General features: G+C 45.3%; 1 protein-coding gene across 1 annotated transcript in view; it reads left to right on the forward strand.

Moving 5' to 3' along the window:
• Positions 1 to 21,626, forward strand: part of FGF9 (fibroblast growth factor 9) — a gene marked incomplete at both ends in the record, with an annotated part of 43,155 nt that extends 21,529 nt beyond the window's left edge. The window contains one exon of the mRNA XM_080689844.1: positions 21,381 to 21,626. Within this exon, the coding sequence (XP_080545970.1) occupies positions 21,381 to 21,626 (246 nt within the window). The remainder of the gene's footprint in view (positions 1 to 21,380) is intronic.
• Positions 21,627 to 22,911: the final 1,285 nt, after the last annotated feature.

Below are 22,911 nucleotides of genomic sequence, written 5' to 3' on the forward strand. Positions count from 1 at the left end.
GCCACGCCCCAGGGACCACCTGCTCTAGCCACACTGGACCAGCCCAGGCCACCACCCAACAATGGACTTATCCACTGCTGGGATCACAGCACTCATTATTAAATTACATCAACCCAAATACTCATATGAGCTCTTCAGAGGCCACTCTATCTAACCATAATGTCCATAATGCTCTCTGTGTACACAGAACGTCTGTGCAGCAAGATCTTTTTGTTTCTCTGCGTGGAGCCAGGAGGTAAGGACCTGGGCAGCAGGTGTTTTCCCTCTGGTCTGTCCCTCCTGCAGGGGAAGGGAGGATGAGGAAGAGTACCTTACTCCTCTGGGGCTGGAATCTCCCAATTTTCCACTGGCTTTGCAGGTATCATGGCGAGGCAGCAGGAATGAAGCATGACCAAATAGCTTGTTTTTCTCTCTTTCATTTTGTGATTGGGATGGAACCTAGGGTCATTCTACCACTGTGCTACACACCGGCCCTTTTTATTTTGAAACAGGTCTCGCTAAGTTGCTAAGAGTCTCACTAAGTCGATGAGGCTATCCTTGAACCTGTAATCCTTCTGTCTCAGCCTTCCAAGTACTGGGATTACAGGCATGTGCCACTGCTTGGTTACACTGAAAGCTGGAAAGCAAACCCACAGTGTGATGGTTCTGTTACTAAAATACAGTAAAACTTGGAGCTTAAGCAATTCTTACCTAGGTGATGGTCCATAAAGCTCTGTTCACCAAAGTGGAGATTTGTTTCAAATGTTGGAAAAACATCAGAAACACTGTTCTCATTATAAAAGAAGACAAATAGGAGATTTGGGGAAATGGGAATTACTTTTATAAATTAATGTGTTAATATAGCAAAATTTTATTTAGAATGTATTTTCGTAGCTGGGCCTGGTGGTGCATGGAAGTACTTGGAAGTATATGAGGGCCTGGAAGTACTTGGGAGGCTGAGATAGGAGGATCACAGGTTCAAGGACAGCCTCAGCAATTTGGTGAGACCCTCAGCAATTTAGCGAGACCCTGTTTCAAAATAAATAATAAAAAGGGCTAGGGGTATAATTCAGAGATAGAACCCCCCACACACTAGATTCAACCCCCCGTACCACAGAAAATATATATTTATTCTCAGTTTTGGAATTAACTTGCTCTATTTATCAGTGTAGGTTTGTTTGTTTTGCCTCCGAGTTCACCTTGAGTGTCCTAAGAGCACAGGAGTGAGTGGGTAAGACTCGATTCTCACTTCCTGTTAGAACGTGGAAATGGGAAAAAATAACTGTATTGCTAGTGTGCATTATGATTTGATTAGAGGAGAGCCTAAGTAATCCTAACTCTGGTGTGGAATTTGATTATTTGTTATTTCTCCATTCATTTGCATGTATCTAGCCCAGCGATAAGCAGGTATCTAAGTGTGGTCCAGTCCAGTACTGTGTAAACTTCACTGGAGTTAAGGAATGCACAGATGTCCCCGAGGCCCAGAAGAGTATTTTAAGAACTGCCTGGGAAATTGGGTGGTAACATTCAAAGTGGGCTTTGAAGCCCTGTGCAGTGACGCACACTCATGATCTCAGTGCTTGGGAGGCTGAGATAAAAGGATCATAGGTTTGAGGCCAGCCTCAGCAATTTAGCAAGGCCCTCAGCAATTCAGTGAGACCCTGTTTCAAAATAAAGAATAAAAAATAGAACAGAGAGTGTAGCTTGGAGGTAGAACGCCTTGGGTTCAATCCCCTATATTTCCACCTACTCCCTCCCCCCAAAAAATGGGTCTTGAGAGATGAATAGGAATTGCAGCAAAGCCAGGGCAGACAAGCCCGGCCATGTGGCCCTTCAAGTGTGAAGACCAGAGTATTCTTTGTGGTTGGAAGTTAGACATGTGAAATTGCACACACGTGTGCATACTCTTGTGCACACAGAATTAGAATATTGGTACTGGGGTTATCAGCGTGGTACTGCCTGCGATTCCCTGCCTGGAATTTTAATTCTTGTCTCTCTCTGGATGCAGGTTTTGGGTCAGAGTCTCTGTCTTTGCAAACTCTTTGCTACCCAGAGGCACGGTGTGCACTTTCTGTGGTTGGCACCTGGCAAATGTCCCCTGGCCCAATCCTTCAACCCGTCACAGTTCCCTGGATTTGTATTTCAGATCCTCGGAACCCCATGTTGACTTAAATCTGAAGTCATTTGAATATCTGCAGATGTGAAGCCAGATGTGAACTCCCCATATCTCTACCTCATTGGCAACTGTAATCCAAAACATATTTCTATGAAAGTTCAAGCTAAACTATAGGACTAATAAAATGTAAGTCAGCACAGTTGGTTTAATGTGGTGGTGGATGGTACCTGACTGAAACGAGGAGGCTCGGTGCTGTCCGCGTGTCCCTGACAGGTTGTCTTCTTCTTTCTTTCTTTCTTTCTTTTTTTTTGTTGTACTGGGGATGAAACCTTTTCTACCTCCGGGCCACACTCCCAGACCTACTTTATATTTTATTTGGAAACAGGGTCTCTTAAGCCAGCGTGGCTGGCTTCGAATGGGCGCGATCCTCCTGTCTCCACCTCCCAAGCGTGGGGATTACAAGCGTGCGCCACCACGCCTGCCACAGGTTGTCCTCTTTGAGCCCAGCAGGCCTGTGTTTCAGAGCACATGGGTGACTGGCTCTCCTTACTACCTTCTTCCTGTTTGAATCGCTGCGGCGCTAACGACGTCCCCCTGTCTTTACTTGTTCTAGGCTTCCTGCTGATAGACTGGGTGTTCCTTTTCCTCTCCCTATTAGACCTGGTGGAAGGTGGCACTGTTTGTCACTGAAAGTACCTTTGTGTGTGGTGGTGGGGTACTAGAGATTGAAGCTAGGGGCCTTCTGCCTCTGTGCTACACCCCTAGCCCTTTTGATTTTATTTTTATTTTGAAACAAGGGCTTGCTAAAGTGCTAAGGCTGGCCTCTGGCTGGGATTAGAGGCCTGTGCTGTCCTATCTGGCTTCCACTGAAAGTTACTTAGAACCCAAAGGCTGTCACTCCTCCATGTCCAGTTGGGTTCAGCTTCACGACCCCTGGGATATCCAGATCTTCCCGTGTCCGAGTGCCTTAGGTAGGATGGCATAGGGTGATGATTTTTAAATCATCTCTAGACACTGATAATACCATGCACAATGGAAGGGCTTGTAGCCAGTTGTTATGCTATGGTGTTTAGGGAAAAACAAGAAGTCCATATGTCTTCAGTACAGATGCAGTTTTCTTCTTCAGAGTGTTGTTGTTTTGTGGTTATTCAATTTCACAAAGACCCATGGATACAGAGGGCTGACTTTGCCTTCTTGGGCTACAGTATGTGATTAGGAGGTGTCATCTGTAGGGTCTTGAGTATTCTTTTCATTTGGGGGCTCTGGGTTGAACTCGGAGGCATTCTTTCTACCTTTGAGCTAAATAAATCCCCAGCCCTTCTCATTGAAACAGTCTTGCTAGGTTGCTGAGGCCATGACTTTGGTAACTGTCACGGTGGTGGTTTAGTTGAGGTGTTTTTGATGGGAGGTGTTCAGACGTTCCTGCACAGGGATTCTCCAGAGAATGCTGTTCATGTGAGAGGGACGAGGAAGAGGTCCATGTGCCGAGCAGTGAGTCTGACCTCAAGCAGCTCAGAAATGGTGGCTCTCCACAGGTGTGTGCTTTGTATTTCATTAGTAATGGCCAAGTTTCAAAGGATTAAGTCATAATTCTCAGACAAGGAAGAGAGCAGAGCCCCAGAAGACCATCTCCCATATAATTTAGTTTATATAATGCCCTAGTTTTAGAAAAGAGGAGAATTTTAGTGACTTAGTGACTTGAGACTTCACATAGGTAGCAAGTAACAATTCAGGAGATAGGTAAAATAATAGAGCAAACTGAACATAGGTAAACTAAAACCATCTTGTCTGATATATGCTCATGTGAACGTATTGAAAACAGTCTTGTATGCAGTCGGTGCTTAATAAGTATTGGGTTAGTGAGTGGATCCCAAATCACTTCCTTCTTCTCTTCATTATATGTATATTTTAGTATTCCTTTCACAGATATGATTTTGGAGGAAGTTCCCCCACTCCATGGCCTAGGTTTGTGTGTGTCTGTGTGTGTGTTACTGAGGATTGAACCCAGGGACATTCTACCTCTGAGCAACACTCTCAGCGCGTGCTCCCCCCCCCTCTAATATATATATTGTGTGTGTGTGTGTGTGTGTGTGTGTGTGTGTGTGTGTGTGATAGTGGGGGTGGAACCCAGGGACTTTTCTACCTCCAGGCTATACTCCCCGGACCTATTTTATACTTTATTTGGAAACAGGGTCTCACTAAGTTGCTGAGAGCCTAAGTAACTGAGGCTGGTCTTGAACCTGTGAGCTTACAGTGTCAGCCTCCTAAGTCCTGGGATTATAGGCGTGTGCCATCATGCCTGGCTAATGGTCTAGTTTTTATTTTATTTAGTGGTTCATTTCCTTTTCTTGCTGCATTGTAGTTCTATGTTATAGTGAAGTTCAAAGCGATACAAGCATGGTGGCACATGCTTATAATCCCAGCACTTGGGAGGCTGAGACAGGAGGATTGCGCAGGTTCAAAGCCAGCCTCAGCTACTTAGTGAGGCTCTCAGCAACTTAGTGAGACCCTGTTTCCAAATAAAATAGAAAATAGGTCTGGGAATGTAGCCCAAAGGTAGAAAGCTGGGTTCCATCCCCAGTAACTCACTCACACACGCACGCGTGTACACACACACACACACACACACACACACACACACACACACACCACACTGCCAAAACAAATAACCCAATAAAGAAATGAACTATTGAACTTAATAGATACTCCTCCTCCCTCCCTCCTGCTCTCAGGAACCAGCTGGCCCTGGCAGCACCTAATTTACGCATAGATATTTGAGAGCTGGAAGAGTTGAGGTGTGGACCTGTAGTTCTTGATCAGTATGAGTCAAACGGTGCCTTTGGGATAACAGGGTTGAGTCCCCACATCGGTGTCGTTGAGCTCACATCTTTAGATTGGGAGCGTGCATGTGACGACAGCTCCTGTGGGTTCTTGAGCACCTACATTCCTGCATAGCTCCTGCACACGTTTGAACGGCACAGGGAGCCTGTGCCGCGAGGTTCCCTGTCTGTGGTTTGGGACAGGGTTGGCCTCTTTCCCTGAGTCCTGAGCCCTAGCACCCACCAGGAAGTCAAGTCTGTGTAAGCTGGGGAGAGTGGGTGCAACCAGGAGACGACTATGGCAGGGTAGCCACAGCCTGGCTTCTGCTGGGAGCTCCCTGGCGCACCTCTTCTCACCACGGTCCTGCATCTCAGCGTCACCCTTTTCTCAGAATAGGTTGTCAGCCACACAGCGCCCTAGGCCACTTGACGAGAGCCTCCGTTTCTCCGACTGGTTTGGAATCATCGAGCATCCTGCTTAGTTCTTGAACAGGTGCCACTGGGCACCTGATTCAGAATCCGGAAGCAGTCACTGGCCAACCAGTCGTGCACACACCGTCTCTGCACACACGCCCACAGGTGTGTTCCCCTCTTCACACACTCAGGCTTTCACCGTTCACTTTTCCACTGATGTGCTCACTGGCCCAGGTCCCCCCACACTTGCTCACACACATTCATTCACTTGTCTCAATTTACTAGCACACTTCTGTACTCACACACACACTTGGTCTTGCTTTTTTTTTTTTTTTTTTGGTACTGGGATCACAGCCAGGAGTGTTTTACCTCTTGAACTGTACCTCCAGCCCTTTTTTAAATTTTGAAAGAGGGTCTTGCTAAGTTGCTGAAGGCCTCACTTAAGTTGTGAGGCTGGCTGGGAACCTGCGATCCTCCTGTGTCAGCCTCCCAAGTACTGGGATGCAGGTGCGCCGCCACACAGCTCGGTTCATCACCAGCGCTAGCGCTCACCCATCACTAATTCATGCCACCTGCCTTATAGGTGCTGGAAACAGCCCGTCTCCCTTATTTGTAGATTCTGTGTTTATGAACTGGCCTGCTCACTCAGATGAGCTTGGAACCCCTACGTCAGTATCTGCCTGTCTTTCGTGGTTATTTGTGAACATTTGCAGAGAAACAAAAAATACGAGCGTGTGTGGACCCAACTGAGGCAGAAGCACCCAGGCTGTCTGCGTCCCCAGCGCTCACACCTGTGCACAGTGTCCTGGAGGTCGATTTGGCGCAATGCATTTCTTCTTTTGTGCCTCTTGTCAGTGATCTTGCTGCAAAAAAAACATGTCAACATGGGGCTGAAGGGCCACTGAGTGTCACTGAAAGTACGAGAGCCATGTTACCTTGCAGAACAAATTCGTGTGTTAGAATGTGCCAGGTGTGGGAGTCCTGGTACTAGACAGGCTGAGACTGGAGCATAGTAGGTTTGAGGCTAGACTCAGCAATATAGACTCTGTTGCAAAATAAATAAAAAGGACTGGGAGTGTAGCTCGGAGGTAGAATTCCCCTGGCCCTGGGTTCAATCTCATGTACCAAGAAACAAGGAAAAAACAAAAAAGGGAAAGAAGCTTACTTCATGCTGGAGTCATGGTGATATTGCCTGTGAATCTGATGTTAAGACAAGAAACACACACAAAACAAGGTTATGTATTGATAGGTTGACAAAAATGTAATGAGTGGTGGAGGCACTTGTTGTTTTGTTTTGTTTTGTTTTGTAGTACTGGGAATTGAACCCAGGGGCATTCCACCTTCGAGCTACACCCCCAGCCCTGTTTTATTTTGAAACAGGTTTTTGCTAGATTGCTGAGGACCTCCAACCCTTAATTCTCCCGCCTCATGTGTCACTGCACCTGGTTCTCACCCCATATTTCTCCCAGGAGCATTGGTTTGATATTCTGGAATATTATGTAGAATTTTGCTATTGCAAATAAGAGTCGACTGCCTCTGTACCTGCAAGTTCAGGATCTGAGAACTCATTCAGGAAGAACTTGGAACTTTGTTGGGGGAATCAGATGTGCAAGCCAAGAATTATAACCTGGTGCAAGAGATATTACACTAGAATTATGTAGAAAAGAGGCTCACAGAACATGCAGAGGGGCTTTCAACCTAGGGCGTGGGGAGAATGTCAGCTCGTTCCCAGAGGAGATGGAAACAAGCAGGCAGGTGCTCTTGCTTGCTTATTAATCTTTTTGGTACTGGGGACTGAACGCATGGGCGATCTACCTCTGAGCTGCACTGCAGCCTTTTTTTTTTTAATTTTTTCCCCCCATGGGTCTGGGGATGGAACCGAGGGGCATTTGACCTCCGAACTACACCCTCTGCCCTATTTTTCATTCTTTATTTTGAAACCGGGTCTCACTGAGTTACAGAGGGCCTCACTAAGTAGCTGAGGCTGTCTGCGAACCGCGATCCTCTGGTCTCAGCCTCCCAAAATGCTGGGATTACAAGCTCTAATTTTTATTTTGAAACAGGGTCTCGCCAAATTGTCGCAGCTGGCCTGTAACCTGCAATCCTCGGGTCTTGGCCTCTCAAGTCCTGGGGTTATAGGCATGTGCCACTGCGCTTGGCTTGGGGGCATTCTGAGCAGAGTCAGGTGCATCAGCAGAAGGGGCCCTTTTGCTGGGGGCAGAGGCTCCTGGGGCTGCGGGCTGTCCTGCCCCATCCTGACCGTCTCTGGTCTCCGTTTCTGTCTACTCCAGCCTCCACCAGAGGCTGTGCGCTTTGCACTGGGAGGGTCCTCCCCTTTGAGTTGGAGATGCTGCTGCTCCAGTGCTCTGCGACCTGGCCTGCCCAGGTGACCAGGCAGAGTCCTGTGGAGCCACTGCTGGGGGCACTGCCTGTGCCCCTCCCCCTCGTCCTTGCTCCGCACCAGGAACGGACTTGAACTTGTGCAGAAGCATCATCTGTCAGCTCTCCTGGTGACAACTGGCTGAGAAAAAGCCCGCATTCCTGACTCCTGAAGCTGAGGCTCCCACCCCACCCCCACCCCAGGGAGCCCGGCTGTTGGAGCCGCTCCCTCAGACCCATGCTCTTTCCTGCTTCCTATGAATGCTTAGTAATGCCCTAACACAAGTTGATTCCCTCTTACTTTTGATTCTTAGTTTTTAAAAAGTCCTTCATAGAAATCTCTACTGAAGTTTGCTTTTCCTTTGTAATGAAGGGCCCAAAGCCCAGTCAGTAGTACTATCAATGCACCCCCAGCCCTGTTTTATTTCTTATTTGGAAACAGGGTGTCACTAGGTTGCTGAGAGCCTCGCCAAGTTGCCGAGGCTGGCTTGGAACCTGAGAGCCTCCTGACTTAGCCTCCCAAGTCCTGGAAGTAGCAGAGTGCGCCACCATGCCGTCAAAGCAGTGTTCTGAGAAGGGCTTGAGGAGGTCACGCCCAGGTGCCCCTAGGCGGTTCTTGCCTGATTATTTGCCATGTTGCTTTGAGCATTCACCCACAGTCGGCAGTCCACTGCTACTAGAAGCCTGGGCTTCCCTCTAACCCCGCCCCTTCCTCTTCTCTCCCTCCCTCCCTTCCTCCTGCCGTCCTTTTTTTTTCTTTTTCTTTTTTTTCCCGAGTTGCTTTTGTGATGCTCAGGGTTTTGACTGAAGATCTGGTCTGTTCTTGTGCTTGAACCAAAGTCTGGGCTTGGGGACCCAGAGTGCAGCAGTGGGAGGCGATGCTCACTGTCTGCGCAGGGACAGTCTCGGATGTCCTGGGCTCCGGGAGCTGATGTCTGCCAATGGACCTGGCTGGTGCTGGTAAATAAGGCTGCAGGCCCACGCCCTTCCTGATGGACGCAGGGAGACGCTGTACTCCTGCGGCCTCTGGTAGTCCTTACTATCAGTGGGCATGGGGAATATACCAACTTGTTTCTTCCAAGTTTGAATTCTGAAGTTGACTCAAAAATAGTGTCTGAAAGTAAGTCACAAATTTCCTACAGATCAAAATATGGTCTCCTTCAATACCTTTGTGTGAGTGGTACTAGGGACTGAACCCAGAGCTTTACTTCTGAGCTATACCCCAACCGTATTTTATTTTATTTTATTTCATTTTATTTTATTTTTATTTTGCGGGTCTGGGGATGGAACCCAGGCGCATATGGCCTCTGAGCTCCACCCCCTGCCCTATTTTTTATTCTTTATTTTGAAACAGGGTCTCACTAAGTTGCGGAGGGCCTCCCTAAGTAGCTAAGGCTGTCTGCGAACCACGACCCTCCAGTCTCAGCCTCCCAAATGCTGGGATTACAAGTGTGCAGCCTCATGCCCAGCTTCCGCCCTATTTTATTTTATATTCTGATACTAGGGATTGAACCCAGGGACATTCTCCCTTCAAGCTACAACCTCAGCCCTATTATTTATTTGTTTGTTTGTTTGCTTATTTATTTTTGGTGGTACTAGGAGTGGAACCCAGGGGCTTTCTACCTCTGGGCTATACTCCCAGACCTATTTTATATTTTATTTGGAAACAGGGTCTCACTAAGTTTCTGAGAGCCTCACTAAGTAGCTGAAGCTGGCTTCGAACCTGTGCGTTCTTCTTGTCTCAGCCTCCCAAGAGCGGGGATTACAGGCCTGCACCACCACGCCCGGCTCCTATTTTTTATTTTTTATTTTTTATTTGAAAGGGTCTTAATAAGTTGGTGAGTCTCACTACTTGCTGAGGCTGTTCTTGAATTGTGATTCTCCTGTCAGCCTCCCAAGTACTGAGGTTACAGTCATGGGCCACCAAGCCTGTCTCTATTTTATTTTTATTTGGAAACAGGGTCTCATTAGGTGCTGAGGGTCATGCTAAGTTGCTGAAGTTGTCCTCGAACTTGCAGTCCTCCTATCTCAACTTCCCAAATATTGGGATTACAGGCCTGGGTCCCCATATCCAGTTCCATCAAGTTATACTTTAAATTGTCTGCTAACTTTATCAAGATTAATGTTACCTGATTTATTTTTATATAAAATTCATTATTTTATCTGTTTGGCTAAAGAAATTTCTTTTATTAGATATTTCATTTACTTTGTAATTTTTTATTTGCTTTGTAATAATAATAATAATATTATTATTATTATTATTTTGTTCACAGGTTAATGAACTCACTAGGCTGTCACAGCACTCAGATATCAATGCATTTTTGGGGCCTAAGGCATGGTTTTAAAAAGTTCTCTAGCTGGGTGCAGTGATGCACACCTGTATTACTAGTATTTGGGAAGCTGAGGCAGGAAGATCAAAGGTATGAGGCCAGACTCAGGAACTTAGACTCTTAGCTATGTAGCAAGACCTTGTTTAAAAAAAAAGGGGGGGGGCTGGGGGTGCAGCTCAGAGTTAGAATGTTCCTGGGTTCAACCTCCATTACCAATAAATAAATAAATATAAAATAAAAAATAAGAGAAAGAAAAATGGCTGGGGGTATAGTTTGGAGGTAGAATGCCCCTGGGTTCAATCCCCAGTACCAAAACTTAAAAAAAAAAAAGGTGCCACAAAGGTGGGCACCCATGCTGGTGTCCTGGGGAATGGAGTACCTAGTCCATTAGAGGCCCTGGTTAGCACCAGAAGTCACCAGTGTGCTGAGAGAGAGAGGGTAGAGAGGTTCCTGAGAGAATCAGAACCCCTCACCTAAGTGTGGAGGAAAGGAGGGGTCAGTCATCACACGGTGGGGTTGGGCAGAAGGCTTGGTTTCCAGAGGGACTGAGGGGCCCATGCGGGGGAGCTGGAAGTTGGGGTGTAAGAAGTAGGGAGGACAGTGGGCTTTACTCCCTCTGCAGTCTGACTTAGGATTTCTCTGTGTTCAGGAGACACAGCAGCAGCTAGAGGTGCTGGAGAAACTCAGGCTTGTGCAGAAGCACGTGCTGGCCCAGCAGCCCGGGCATTATTGCTCTTCCGTGTTTCATTTTCTTTAGCTTCACTCAGATCTGCCCTGCACATTGCAAATTTTTTGTTTTCTTATAGGACCTGGGTTTTCTTCCAGAGTGTTCTCTTGGGGCAGGTCATGATGTTGGTAGGGTTCGTTGGTCAGGGAGACAGTCCACTGAGGAGCCCTGTTCTTGGAGGCCGCTGTCGGAGAGGCCCTAGGTAGCCCCAGATGCAGGGAGGGAGGAAGAGCAATGGAGTGCACCCTCTAAATGGTCCTTGGGGAGGAAACGAGGGCCCTTGTGCCAAGGGGAAAGAGCAGCCTCTCTCTCCACTATCCTTGGAAGCAGGATCCAGTTCACATCTATGTCCCACTACCCTCCTGTCTGCAGGGGCAACTCAGGCCACTCATTTGTTTTTTCCCCCCATTTTCCAACTCTGTCATTTTCTCTTTTTAATTTCCTGTTCAATGCCCTTCCAGAGTTACTGTGAATAACTTTTTTGCATTACTGGATATTGAACCCCAGGGGTGTTCTATCTCCAAGCTACACCCGCAGCCCTATTTTGTATTCTTTGTTTTGAAACAGGGTCTCACTAAGTAGCTGAGGCTGGCCACGAACCTGTGATCCTCCTGTCTTATCCTCCCAAGTACTGGGGTTATAAGCGGGCGCCACCATGTCCTGATTGATTTTGATATCTCCAAGATTGAGACTCTGGGGATCTTTTCAGGACTGGAAGTCTAGTGCAGTGGGATTCCATCCCCAGCACTCAATCAACAGCAATAACAACAGTAAAAGACCTCAGAAATCTCTTCATCCAATACCTTCATTTTCCAGAGAAGGAAATTGAAGCCTAGAAATCTTGGCATCTCCCCACCTATGCGTGTGAGCTTCCTGAAGGTCGGCATTCCTTTACCAAGAAAATTCTGTATCTTTCAGTTCTTCAAAATTTATCTTCAAAGCCTGGCATGGTGGCGCACTTCTGTAATCCCAGCACTTGAGAGGCTGAGACAGGAGGATCACAGGTTCGAGGACAGCCTCAGAAAGTATATTTGTTAATCTTCTGAGTTTTCTCATTTCTGCAAACCATGGACTGAATTTAACTTGCTCTGTCCCTCACAGAAAGGCTTTGCCATGGTTTTCTTTCTCAATCCCACTCTCTCCCAAATAGCTGACGCGTCTCACGAAAGCAAAGCATTGGGTTTCGCTGTCTCTGCGTGGCTTCCTTGAACCTCCATTCCCTTACTCTTCGCCCTCAGCGTTTAGCTGAGTACTTCCCCACCGTCTGGCCCTCACTGACATTTCGCTCGGTTTTTACTGAGTCATTTTGATTTGAAGTGTTCTACTTTCCACGGCTGTGTGTGGTCACTGAATGACAACCACTGCTCTCATCGGGACAGTCTACAAGAGATACAAGGCTTTTTCACTCAGCATTCCAAGAGCCTAAAATAAAAATTGGATGAAAATTTCTCCAGGGAAGAATTAAATACACATTGGCTATGTATTAACAGAAGCCAGGATAGTCCTTAAAGTGAACGCTGAATTTTTCACATTTAAATTCTGTTAAAGTCAGGGTGTGATTCTCTTCTGCTTGAGAATACATCTCCGAAGATGCATAGGCGGTTCAAGACACATAGGATTTGCTGAGCAGAGATGCCTCTTTATAGGCAGCTTCTAAGGAAGGTCTCTGAAGTGTCATCTGGCCTATTTGGCAGGATCTGTCCCTGGCAGTGTATTTATCACCACGTGGCTGGTGAGCGTGCCCCAGCAGGATGTGTGTGTGCATGTGCACGCCTGTGTATGTCTGTGCCTAGATGCAGACCTGGACTTCAATCTCCAAGCCCCCACATACTGACATAGCTCTGGGGAGAGGGTGCTTTCCCTCCCTCCCTTCCTCCCTCCCTCCCTCCCTCCCTCCCTCCCTCCCTTCCTTCCTTCCTTTCGGCAGTACTGGAGACGGAACCCAGGGGCATTCTACCTCTGAGCTACAACCCAGTCCTACTTTTTTATTCTTAATTTGAAACAGGGTCTCACTGAGTTGCGGAGGGCCTCACTAAGTAGCTGAGGCTATCTGCGAACCGTGATCGTCCAGTCTCAGCCTCCTGAATGCTGGGATCACAAGCGTGCACCACCACGCCCGGTGAGAGGGGATTTTTAAGACTGGAGAGAACACAGGAATTACAAAGCATTGAACATATAATTAAAATTAGATATTTAGTTAGAATTAAATCTAGTTAATTAAAAAATCAATTTGAGTGGAGTTAATTGATTGATTATTTAGGGGTCTCACTCTTGCTCCAGCTGGTCTCAAGCTCCTGGGCTCAAGTGGTCCTCCCATCTCAACCTCCTGAGTAGCTTTGAGTACAGGCTTATAGCCTGTCACACTTCAATTTATTTACTTTCTTTGGTTTTTTTTTTTTTTTTTTTTTTTTTTTTTGAGGGTCTGGGGGTAGAACCCAGGGGCATTTGACCTCCGAGCCACACCCCTGCCCTATTTTTTATTCTTTATTTTGAAACCGGGTCTCACTGAGTTGCAGAGGGCCTCACTAAGTAGCTGAGGCTGTCTGCGAACCGTGATCCTCCAGGTCTCAGCCTCCCGAATGCTGGGATTACAAGTGTGCGCCACCATGCCCGGCTGGTTTTCTTTTTTAAAATATAATTTTACTGGTACATTGTAATTAAACATCATAATGAGGCTTAAAGTGATATGAAAAGACTTGCACACGACACTTGGGTGTTTCCCCGGCGTCCCAGCCTGCTCCACTACTCCCCGAGCAGCTTCGTGAGATTGGCGGTGACACCTTGGCGGTGACACCGTCTATATGGATGGATGCTGCCCTGTTTAAACTGTTTCTTTCATCAGTTCTCCTTTCCCTGCTCCCTCCCCCGTCTCCTCCCACTGTTCTCTCTCCTCATTTAGCTGAGGTCCCTTTGTTTCTGGTTTCTCATGGCCCCTCACTTTCTGGGACCGGCTGATCTCAGCATAGTGTTCCAGTTCCATCCACTTTCCTGCAAATGACATAATTTTGTTCTTTGTGGCTGAATAAAATTCCATTGTGTATATGATCGATACATGAAAGTATAAAAATTATCCGTATTTATGGGGTATCTATGAGAAGTTTCCATATGTGTATATTATGTAATGTTTATATTATTGTAAATGTTATAATGTTATTATATTACCACGTTATATTATTACTATCATCTCCATAGTGCTGGGGATTGAACCCAGGGTCTTGTGCATGCTGGACTCTACCACTGAGCTATACCGCAGATCTGTGTGGTATATAAATCAGATTAAACACACCTGTCTTCACAAACATCACTTTTTTCGGGGGGGCATATTAGGGATTAATCCCTGGGGCATTTGGACTCCAAGCCCTATTTTATTTTAATTTTTACTTTGAAACAGGGTCTTGCTAATTTGCTGAGCTGGCGTTAAACCTTCAATCCTCCATTCTCAGTCTCCTGAGTACTGGGATGACAGATGTGCCTAGCCAGACATCGCTTTTTTTATGGTGAAAACATGAAAACCCATCTTTCTAGCTTCTTGAAACATAGTACATCCTCATTATCTGTTGTTGCCTGGCTGAGTGACAGGGCACCTGAACTCCTGTCCGTCTTTCTCCCCATCAGTCAGCCTCCTCCCATCCCTTCCTTCTCCCCCTGAATTTCATTCATATATATATATATATATATATATATATATATATATATATATATATATATATATATATTGCAGGTCTGGGAATGGAACCCCAGGGGCATTCGACCTCCGAGCTACACCCCCTGCCCTATTTTTTAGTCTTTATTTTGAAACAGGGTATCACTAAGTTATGGAGCACCTCACTAAGTAGCTGAGGCTGTGCACGAACTGTGATCCTCCAGCTTCAGCCTCCCAAATGCTGGGATTACAAGCATACACCACCATGCCCGGCTGAATTTCTCATATATATATAATTTTTTTTTTTTTTTTTTTTTTTTTGCGGGTCTGGGGATGGAACCCAGGGTCATTTGACTCCGAGCTACACCCCCTGCCCTATTTTTTATTCTTTATTTTGAAACCAGGTCTCACTGAGTTGCAAAGGGCCTTGCTAAGTAGCTGAGACTGTCTGCGAACCGTGATCCTCCAGTCTCAGCCTCCCAAATGCTGGGATTACAGGCATGCGCCACCACGCCCGGCTTCATATATTTTGATGAGACAAAATGAAAAGTTGCCTCTCTGCTTGCTTCATTTTGTGTTGGTCCAGATGCAACCAATTCTGTTTTCCCCTCAATTCCAGAGGCAACTGTGCTGCTACACAGGAGCATGGATCTCAGAGCCCCTTGGGGATAGCGGGGAACCAAAGGTTTAGAGAAACAGTACTTATGATGAGCTCTAATCCCAGTCCTTGGGAAGATTGCAAATTACAGGCTGGCCATAGCAACTTAGTGAGATCCTGTTTCAAATTTTAAAAAAAGGGCCAGGCGTGGTGCTGCATGCCTGTAATCCCAGCATTCCTGAGGCTGGGACAGGAGGATCGTGGTTTGCAGACAGCCTCAGCTACTTAGTGAGGCCCTTTGCAACTCAGTGAGACCCTGTTTCAAAATAAAGAATTAAAAATAGGGCTGGGAGTATAGCTCAGAGGTAGAATGCCCCTGGGTTCCATTCGCAGAACTGTAAAATAAATAAATAAATAAATAAATAAATAAATAAATAAATAAAATAAATTTAAAATGGGGCCGGGAGTTCTGCTCAGAGGTAGACGCCCTGGGGTTCAATCCCTGGCACCCGCCCCTACACTTCCACACAAACAAAGCATACAGGAAGGAGAAAGAGGTTGGAGCTTCTAACAAAACAGGAATAGTATCCTCTCGCCTCTTCCTTATTTGTTCCTTTCTGCTACTCCGGGACTTCTCCCAGGAGAGAGGAGTTAAAAGACTTGCCTTCTTATTAATGGTCCTTTAGTCATTATATTTAATCACCCTGGTCCTTGTGACAACTCCCATTAAGGCCTTACTGCTAGATTATTCATGAGGAAGCTCACATCTGGACAAGTAATTGTGGTTGAGGGAGGCTTAAATACCATGAGTGTAGTAAGCGGTGGGTAGAAAGAAGGAGCACATCAAAGTCATGAACCTGTGGCGTGTTGGAGACCTCTGCAGTTAAGTCACTGGTCGTGAGCTGGCGCGGTCCAGTCGTTTATGTCGTGGGAGCAAGTGGTTTAAACAACCCACCGTGCTGAATGGACGCGGCCTGCTGCACAGAGTGGTTAGCGCGGCGCGTGCCCTCATCAACATGGAGACCCAGCTTTAAAGGAGCAGGGCCGCGCAGGGCTCTGGATCTGACACATCTCTGATCTCATTTTTCATCGGCATAGATTTCAATTTGGGCAAAGAATGCCCACGTGGGTTGCCCCTTTCAAATCGTTTACTATTGTAAAATTAGTGTCTATGAGTCTGTGTCTTATAACATTCCTAAGCATTCTCTGGGCAGTAGTACAATTTTCACATGATTATCTCATACTCTGGTGTTAACAGGAACGGTAAAAGTTTTGAGGTTTTAATTTCAGTTTCCCCACTGCTCCGAATGTGATGATATAAAATGAAAAGGTTTCCATAGTTGCTAACAGTCACCAGATTTTGTTCCAAAGTATGAGCTTTAGTCGACTTTTGAATTAAACCCACATTCTCCACCCAAGCTTCGTGATATAATCCAACAGTTCAAAGATAGGTATGCCATAAACAGCTATAGTTAAGTAATCCAAAAAAAATTTAAAACATGGAAATACAATAAAACAAGAATTGATCACTTTATAGTGGAATACTCTATAAACTGTCTGCATTGGAAACATGTGCTGAGCTTTGAAACATCTGACTCCTGTAATTCTAAAGTGTACACTTTATTTGAAGGCAGACACTCCACACCAGGCACATCTGTAAGAATACAGGTTAATACAATGTGGCTGCTCCAATTTGCTTCCATCTCCTTAGTATTAGTATTGTTGTTATTCTTTTCCTGGTTCTGGGGATCTGACCCAGGACCTCATGTGCTGGGCGAGTGACACCCCCAGCCACATCTACCTAGTTTTATAAAAACAATTTTGGGATAGAAATATATAACAAATATATTCACCTCAGTGAAATATTTCATCGCTTGATACTGAAATATTATGGTAAAAACATTAATTCTGTAAGGTCTTTCTGCTTTGCCTAAAACAAAAATCACCTAAACATATCCCAAATTTAATTATATGCATGGGAATAGCACAGCCTTATTTATTTATTTATTTATTTTAGTGGTGCTGGGGATTGAACTCAGAGGCATTCTACCTTCAAGCTATACCCCCAGGCCTATTTTTTATTTTATTCTGAGACAGGGTCTTGCTAAGTTTCTGAGGCTGGCCTTGAACCTGCCATCCTCCTGTCTCAGCCTCTCATATACTAGAATTACAGGCATGTGCCACTGTGCCCGGCTATATAATATTCAGATCTTAATAACACTTTTTTTTTGGTGCTGGGGGTTGAACCCAGGGGCATTTTACCTCCAAGTTATACCCCTGCCCCTATTTATTTTATATTTTAAAATGAAGTCTCAAGCTGGGCGTGGTGGCGCACACTTGTAATCCCAGCATTTGGGAGGCTGAGACGGGAAGATCATGGTTCACAGACAGCCTCAACTACTTAGTGAGGCCCTCTGCAAATCAGTGAGACCCTGTTTCAAAATAAAGAATCAAAAATAGGGCTGGGGAGCTGGGCGTGGTGGCACACGCTTGTAATCCCCGCACTTGGGAGGCTGAGACAAGAAGATCGCACAGGTTCGAAGCCAGCCTCAACTATTTAGTGAGGCTCTCAGCAACTTAGTGAGAACCTGTTTCCAAATAAAATATAAAATAGGTCTGGGAGTATAGCCCGGAGGTAGAAAGCGTCTGGGCTCTACCCCCAGTACCATAAAAAATAAAAAAGGGAGGGGCTGAATGCCCTGTGTTCAATCCCCAGTACTGCAAAAATAAATAAATAAATAAATAATAATGAGTAAATAAAATGAAACAGTGTCTCACTAAATTTTTGAGGACATACCTAAGTTGCTGAGGCTGGCTGCAAGCCTGTGATCCTCCTGTCTCAGCCTCTCAAAGTATTGGTATTATAAGTGTGCTTTTAATAATACTTTTTTTTGTGTGTGTGGGGGGGTCTGGAGATGGAACCCAGGGTCATTTGACCTCTGAGCTACACCCCCTGCCCTATTTTTTATTCTTTATTTTGAAACCAGGTCTCACTGATTTGCAGAGGGCCTTACTAAGTAGCTGAGGCTGTCCTGCAAACCGCGATCCTCCAGTCTCAACCTCCCGAATGCTAGGATTACAAGCATGCACCACCACACCCGGCTTAATAATACTTTTAATTGTATGTAATGCAGGCTGTTTGGAGTGGCATGCTCGGCGTGGTGTCAGGAGATGTGAGGTGCCAGTGGTTTAGCAGAGTTAACACCGGCATGGCCTTGTTTAACTGAAGCTCTATACTCCCTCTCAGGGGACACCACCCAGCTCCTTACTATCATGAGAAATGTTGGCTGCTGAATGTACTGTTTTATGATAGAATAATTCACCTTTAGCCGGGCATGGTGGCACACGCTTGTAATCCCAGCATTCGGGAGGCTGAGACCGGAGGATCGCTGTTCGCGGACAGCCTCAGCTACCTAGGCCCTCTGCAACTCAATGAGACCCTGTTTCAAAATAAAGAAAGAAAAAAAAATAGGGCAGGGGGTGTAGCTCAGAGGTCAAATGCCTCTGGGTTCTATCCCCAAATCCGCAAGAAAAAAAAAGAATTCACTTTATTTTCTGGATTGCCTAAAAAGTTGTATCAGTGATGCTAAAATAGCCTGCTAGGGAAATAGAGCGACATCAATCCAGCATCAAAAAGGTTACTGCATTGCTTAGCTTGCCCACCTGTCTCTGTCTCTGTCTCTCTCTTTCTGTGTGTGTGTATATCTCACACACTGGGGATTGGACCTCTGAGCTACTGCTGAGCTTCACCCCAGCCATATTTAACTTAATTTATTTATTTTTTATTATTTTTATTTTTTATATTTTGGTTTTGAAACAGGGCCTCACTAAATTGCTGCAGCTGGCTCTGAACCTGCAATCCTTCTGTCTCAGCCTCCCAACGCCCTGCTACCCACCTTTTTTTGAAAAAGAAGTTTTTTGTATCCTTTTTTTCTTTGTCTTTTTTTGCTATACTAGGGATTGAACCCAGGGGCATTCTACCTCTGAGCTACACCCCAAGTCTATTTTATTCTTTATTTTGAAACAGGGTCTCACTAAGTAGCTGAGGCTGCCCATGATCCTGGGATCTCTGTCTTGCCTCCCAAGTACTGGGATTATAAGCGCGCACCACCACACCTGGCTTTTCATATTCTTTTAAAAAAGCATACGGTGAGAATGTTTCCTAAAGCCCTGAGAACAGATCCAGGTCTGTTTTTAGCTGCCGACACCTCTGCAGAACTTTGTTCATGTTTTGTTTTTTTCTCCTCTTTAACCCCTTCCTCCTGGAAAATAGTGTTTTTTTTTTTTTTAACTTGCATTTTGAATAAAGACAAAAACAAGCACAGAGAACTGAGAAGAGTTGCTGCAATCATGACCTCTGAATGTTAGCCCCATGTACCTGGAGAAGCAACAGCCTCATGGCCCAGAGTGGCTGCAGGAACCACTAGATTTAGTGCCAAACAAAACGGGAAAGTGAGTGCAGCTGCTGGAGGAGGGCTTCTGGAAGCTTCTTGTTCTAATGCTTTCATTCTTGTCACACCAGGACTGTGTGGCCATTGACAGGGACACCTTCCCTCAGGTCTGGGCCTTCTTGTTCTGTGTATTTAACTGGAAAACCACAAAAACTGTTGTCTAAATTTGTTGCTACAAAATTGTGATACAGTGATATTGATAACAGCATTGCTGATCACGGACCTCCTCTGAGCTCAGTCCTCTTCCTATGGCACCTTTACCAGCCTGTGGCTCAGGACACTTACAGGCTAAGTGGCCTTATCCCAAATGCTTGGACCAGAATGTTTCTGATTTTTATTCCCCCCTCCCCTTGGATTTTGGAATCTTTGCATAGGTTTTACCCACTGAGCGTCCCTCATAAGAAAGTCTGATGCTCTGAAACTTGTTGAGGGCTGACATGATCCCTCCAGAGTTCTGGAGTACAGAGCATTTTGGAGTTGGGGGTGAGGGACGTTCAACCTGTACTAACTGTTTTGAAGTCCAAGCGACTGATACTTGGAGAGTGACACAAACAAGTCCCCCAGCAGTGAGGGCTGCAGCTGGGGTGGGAGGCTTAGTCCACAGCCAGGCTCTTCTTGAGGTATGAAACCAGTCCTCTTCTGCTGTGGAGACTGCAGACCTACTTCTCATCCAAGAAAGGCCATTGTTTGATAGGTGTGTTTCTTTTTTTATTTTATTTTTATTTTTTATTTTTTTGGTGGTACTGGGGGAGGAACCCAGAGGCTTTCTACCTCCGGGCTATACTCCCAGACCTTTTTAAAAATATTTTATTTGGAAACAGGGTCTCGATAAGTTGCTGAGAGCCTCACTAAGTAGCTGAGGCTGGCTTCGAACCCGTGAGATCCTCCTGTCTCAGCCTCCCAAGCACGGGGATTACAAGGGTGCGTCACCACACACGGCTGATAGGTGTTTCTAAGCAAAGGAAAGGAAAACCAAAAAGTGCCTAACTCCTGGCTTCGGGAGGAGGAGAGCTATTCTATATCTTTAAATAAAAATTAATTTTGCAATGTTTGTTAGGTGTGGTGTGATTTCCTACTGAGAAAAAGAATTTAATTTGAATTAGTTTTTTTCCGTAGAACTGAACTCAGCATCCAGTTCTATAGTCCATTTTATTAGTGTAAAAATAAATGCAACATAATTTGTTCAGAAAATGTACTTAAATTATAGCAAACTTAAACTGGTCCTTTGTAGCCAGGAAGAATCTTGCCTGTGAAGAGACTTTGTTATGCAAATAGAAAATAGAGACTGAAATGGCTTTGTTGTACTTTTAAATTTTCATGGAATGTATTTACATTTTTGTATGTATGTGTGCATGTATTTATTTATTTACATTTTTGTATGTATGTGAGCATGTATTTATTTTGATGCTGAGGATTGAACCCAGGAACATTCTGCCTTCAAACACACTCCCAGCCCTTGTTATTTTTATTTTTTATTTTTATTTTTATTCTTTTTGCGGGTCTGGGGATGGAACCCAGGGGCATTCAACCTCCGAGCTACACCCTCTGCCCTATTTTTTATTCTTTATTTTGAAACCAGGTCTCACTGAGTTGCAGAGGGCCTCACTAAGTAGCTGAGGCTGTGAACCGCGATCCTCCAGGTCTCAGCCTCCTGAATGCTGGGATTACAAGCGTGCGCCACCACGCCCGGCTATTTTTTATTTTTGAAATAGGATGTCGCTCAGTTGCGGAGGCTGGCCTTGATCCTGCGATACTCCTGTCTCAGCCTCCCAAGCACTAGGATCTCAGGTGTGCACCATGACACCCAGCAAGTCCCAAGCATTTTATATGAGCCGATACTCAACTAGTTTTGTGTAACAGTGGAATATTGCTTTTAATACAGAAAATAACTAATGATTTCTCTTTTTCCTTCCCTTTTTAACAGGAAAAACTAACTCAAGAATGTGTATTCAGAGAACAGTTTGAAGAAAACTGGTATAACACGTACTCATCGAACGTATATAAACATATGGACACTGGAAGGCGGTACTATGTGGCATTAAATAAAGACGGGACTCCAAGAGAAGGGACCAGGACTAAACGGCACCAGAAGTTCACACACTTTTTACCTAGACCCGTCGACCCTGACAAAGTCCCCGAACTATATAAGGATATTCTAAGCCAAAGCTGACAAAGACAATTCCTTCACTTGAGCCCTTAACAACAGGAACCACTCTAGACGGTTTCACGCGGTGGGTTCTTACCGATTACCTGCGTCGTCACCTCCGCTCCTCCGTTGCCAAACTTTGTCGCATGTAGAATGTATGATGGAAGCTTGGATGCACTTCACGGCCGTCCTGGGGGGGCCGCCCAGGGCCCTCTGCTTGATTTGGGGAAAGAAGGGGAGAGAGAGCGAGGGAGACCGAGTGAGGGGTGCTTGTGTGCGGGAGTGGGTGAGCCGGGGAGTCGCGATGGAGCAGAGGTCGACGGCCTGATGCATGCTGGGAATAGACACGCTTTTCCATCTCCATCAGTCGTATCCATCCTGTATCAGCACAGATGCCGTACTGGGACTCATCGGGATTTCTGGCCGGTGGCCTGCGCAAGGGGACGCCGCACTTACGGAGGCATGGAGGGCACAGTCTTAAGAGACTTTTTCAGTTAATTCTCACTGGTATCATCCCAGTGAACTAAAAGCAAAGACCTCTTAGTTAAAAATAATAATAATAATAAAATAATAATAATAAATAAAAGAAAAGAGAAAAAAAAGGAGAAAAAAGAAAAAAAGAAAAAAGTTAAATTTATTTATAGAAATTCCAAAGGCGACATTTTATTTATTTTATATATTTATTTATTATATAGAGTTTATTTTTAATGAAACCTGTACAGGCCAGATAGGCATTTTGGAAGCTTTAGGCTGTGTAAGCATTAAATGGTAAAGTCCGCTATGAACCTGTGGTAAATTCATGCAAGTATCAGGGTGCATGGATCTAAGAAATTCTGATGACCCCAATGTACTAAAGGCGACAATCTTCTTTGTGCCCGTATTATTGTAAACTTCTGCACATCGCTCGTGACACTGAGTCCCGCGCTCTTCAGACTGCTTGTTTCATAGCTTACCCCAGAGGATTAAAGATAAACTGGGTCTCAACCTTTTACTCTGTGTCTGTAATTTTCCTCTCATACTCGGTCCATCTCTGTAACTTCACGGTTGGAAAGAGGAGGGTTGGTAGACGTCTTACTGTTTTAATCTGTTGCGGGATAGACCGAAGCTGAACAGTGACCATGCTTTTTATTTTGGCCACCTGCAGAGCAAAAGGACCACCGTCAGATGTTGTCCTAATTGAGAATTCTCAAATACAGAAGAAAAAACAGCTTATGTGGCACACTTTTTTTTTTTTTAAATACACAGGAGTCAGATTGGCAGGATGATTTTCGCAAACTCTTTATTTGTGAATTTAGCTATCGAATATTAA

This window comes from Muscardinus avellanarius (genome assembly GCF_963383645.1).
Source record: "Muscardinus avellanarius genome assembly, chromosome: 2".
Taxonomy (NCBI): Eukaryota; Metazoa; Chordata; class Mammalia; order Rodentia; family Gliridae; genus Muscardinus; species Muscardinus avellanarius.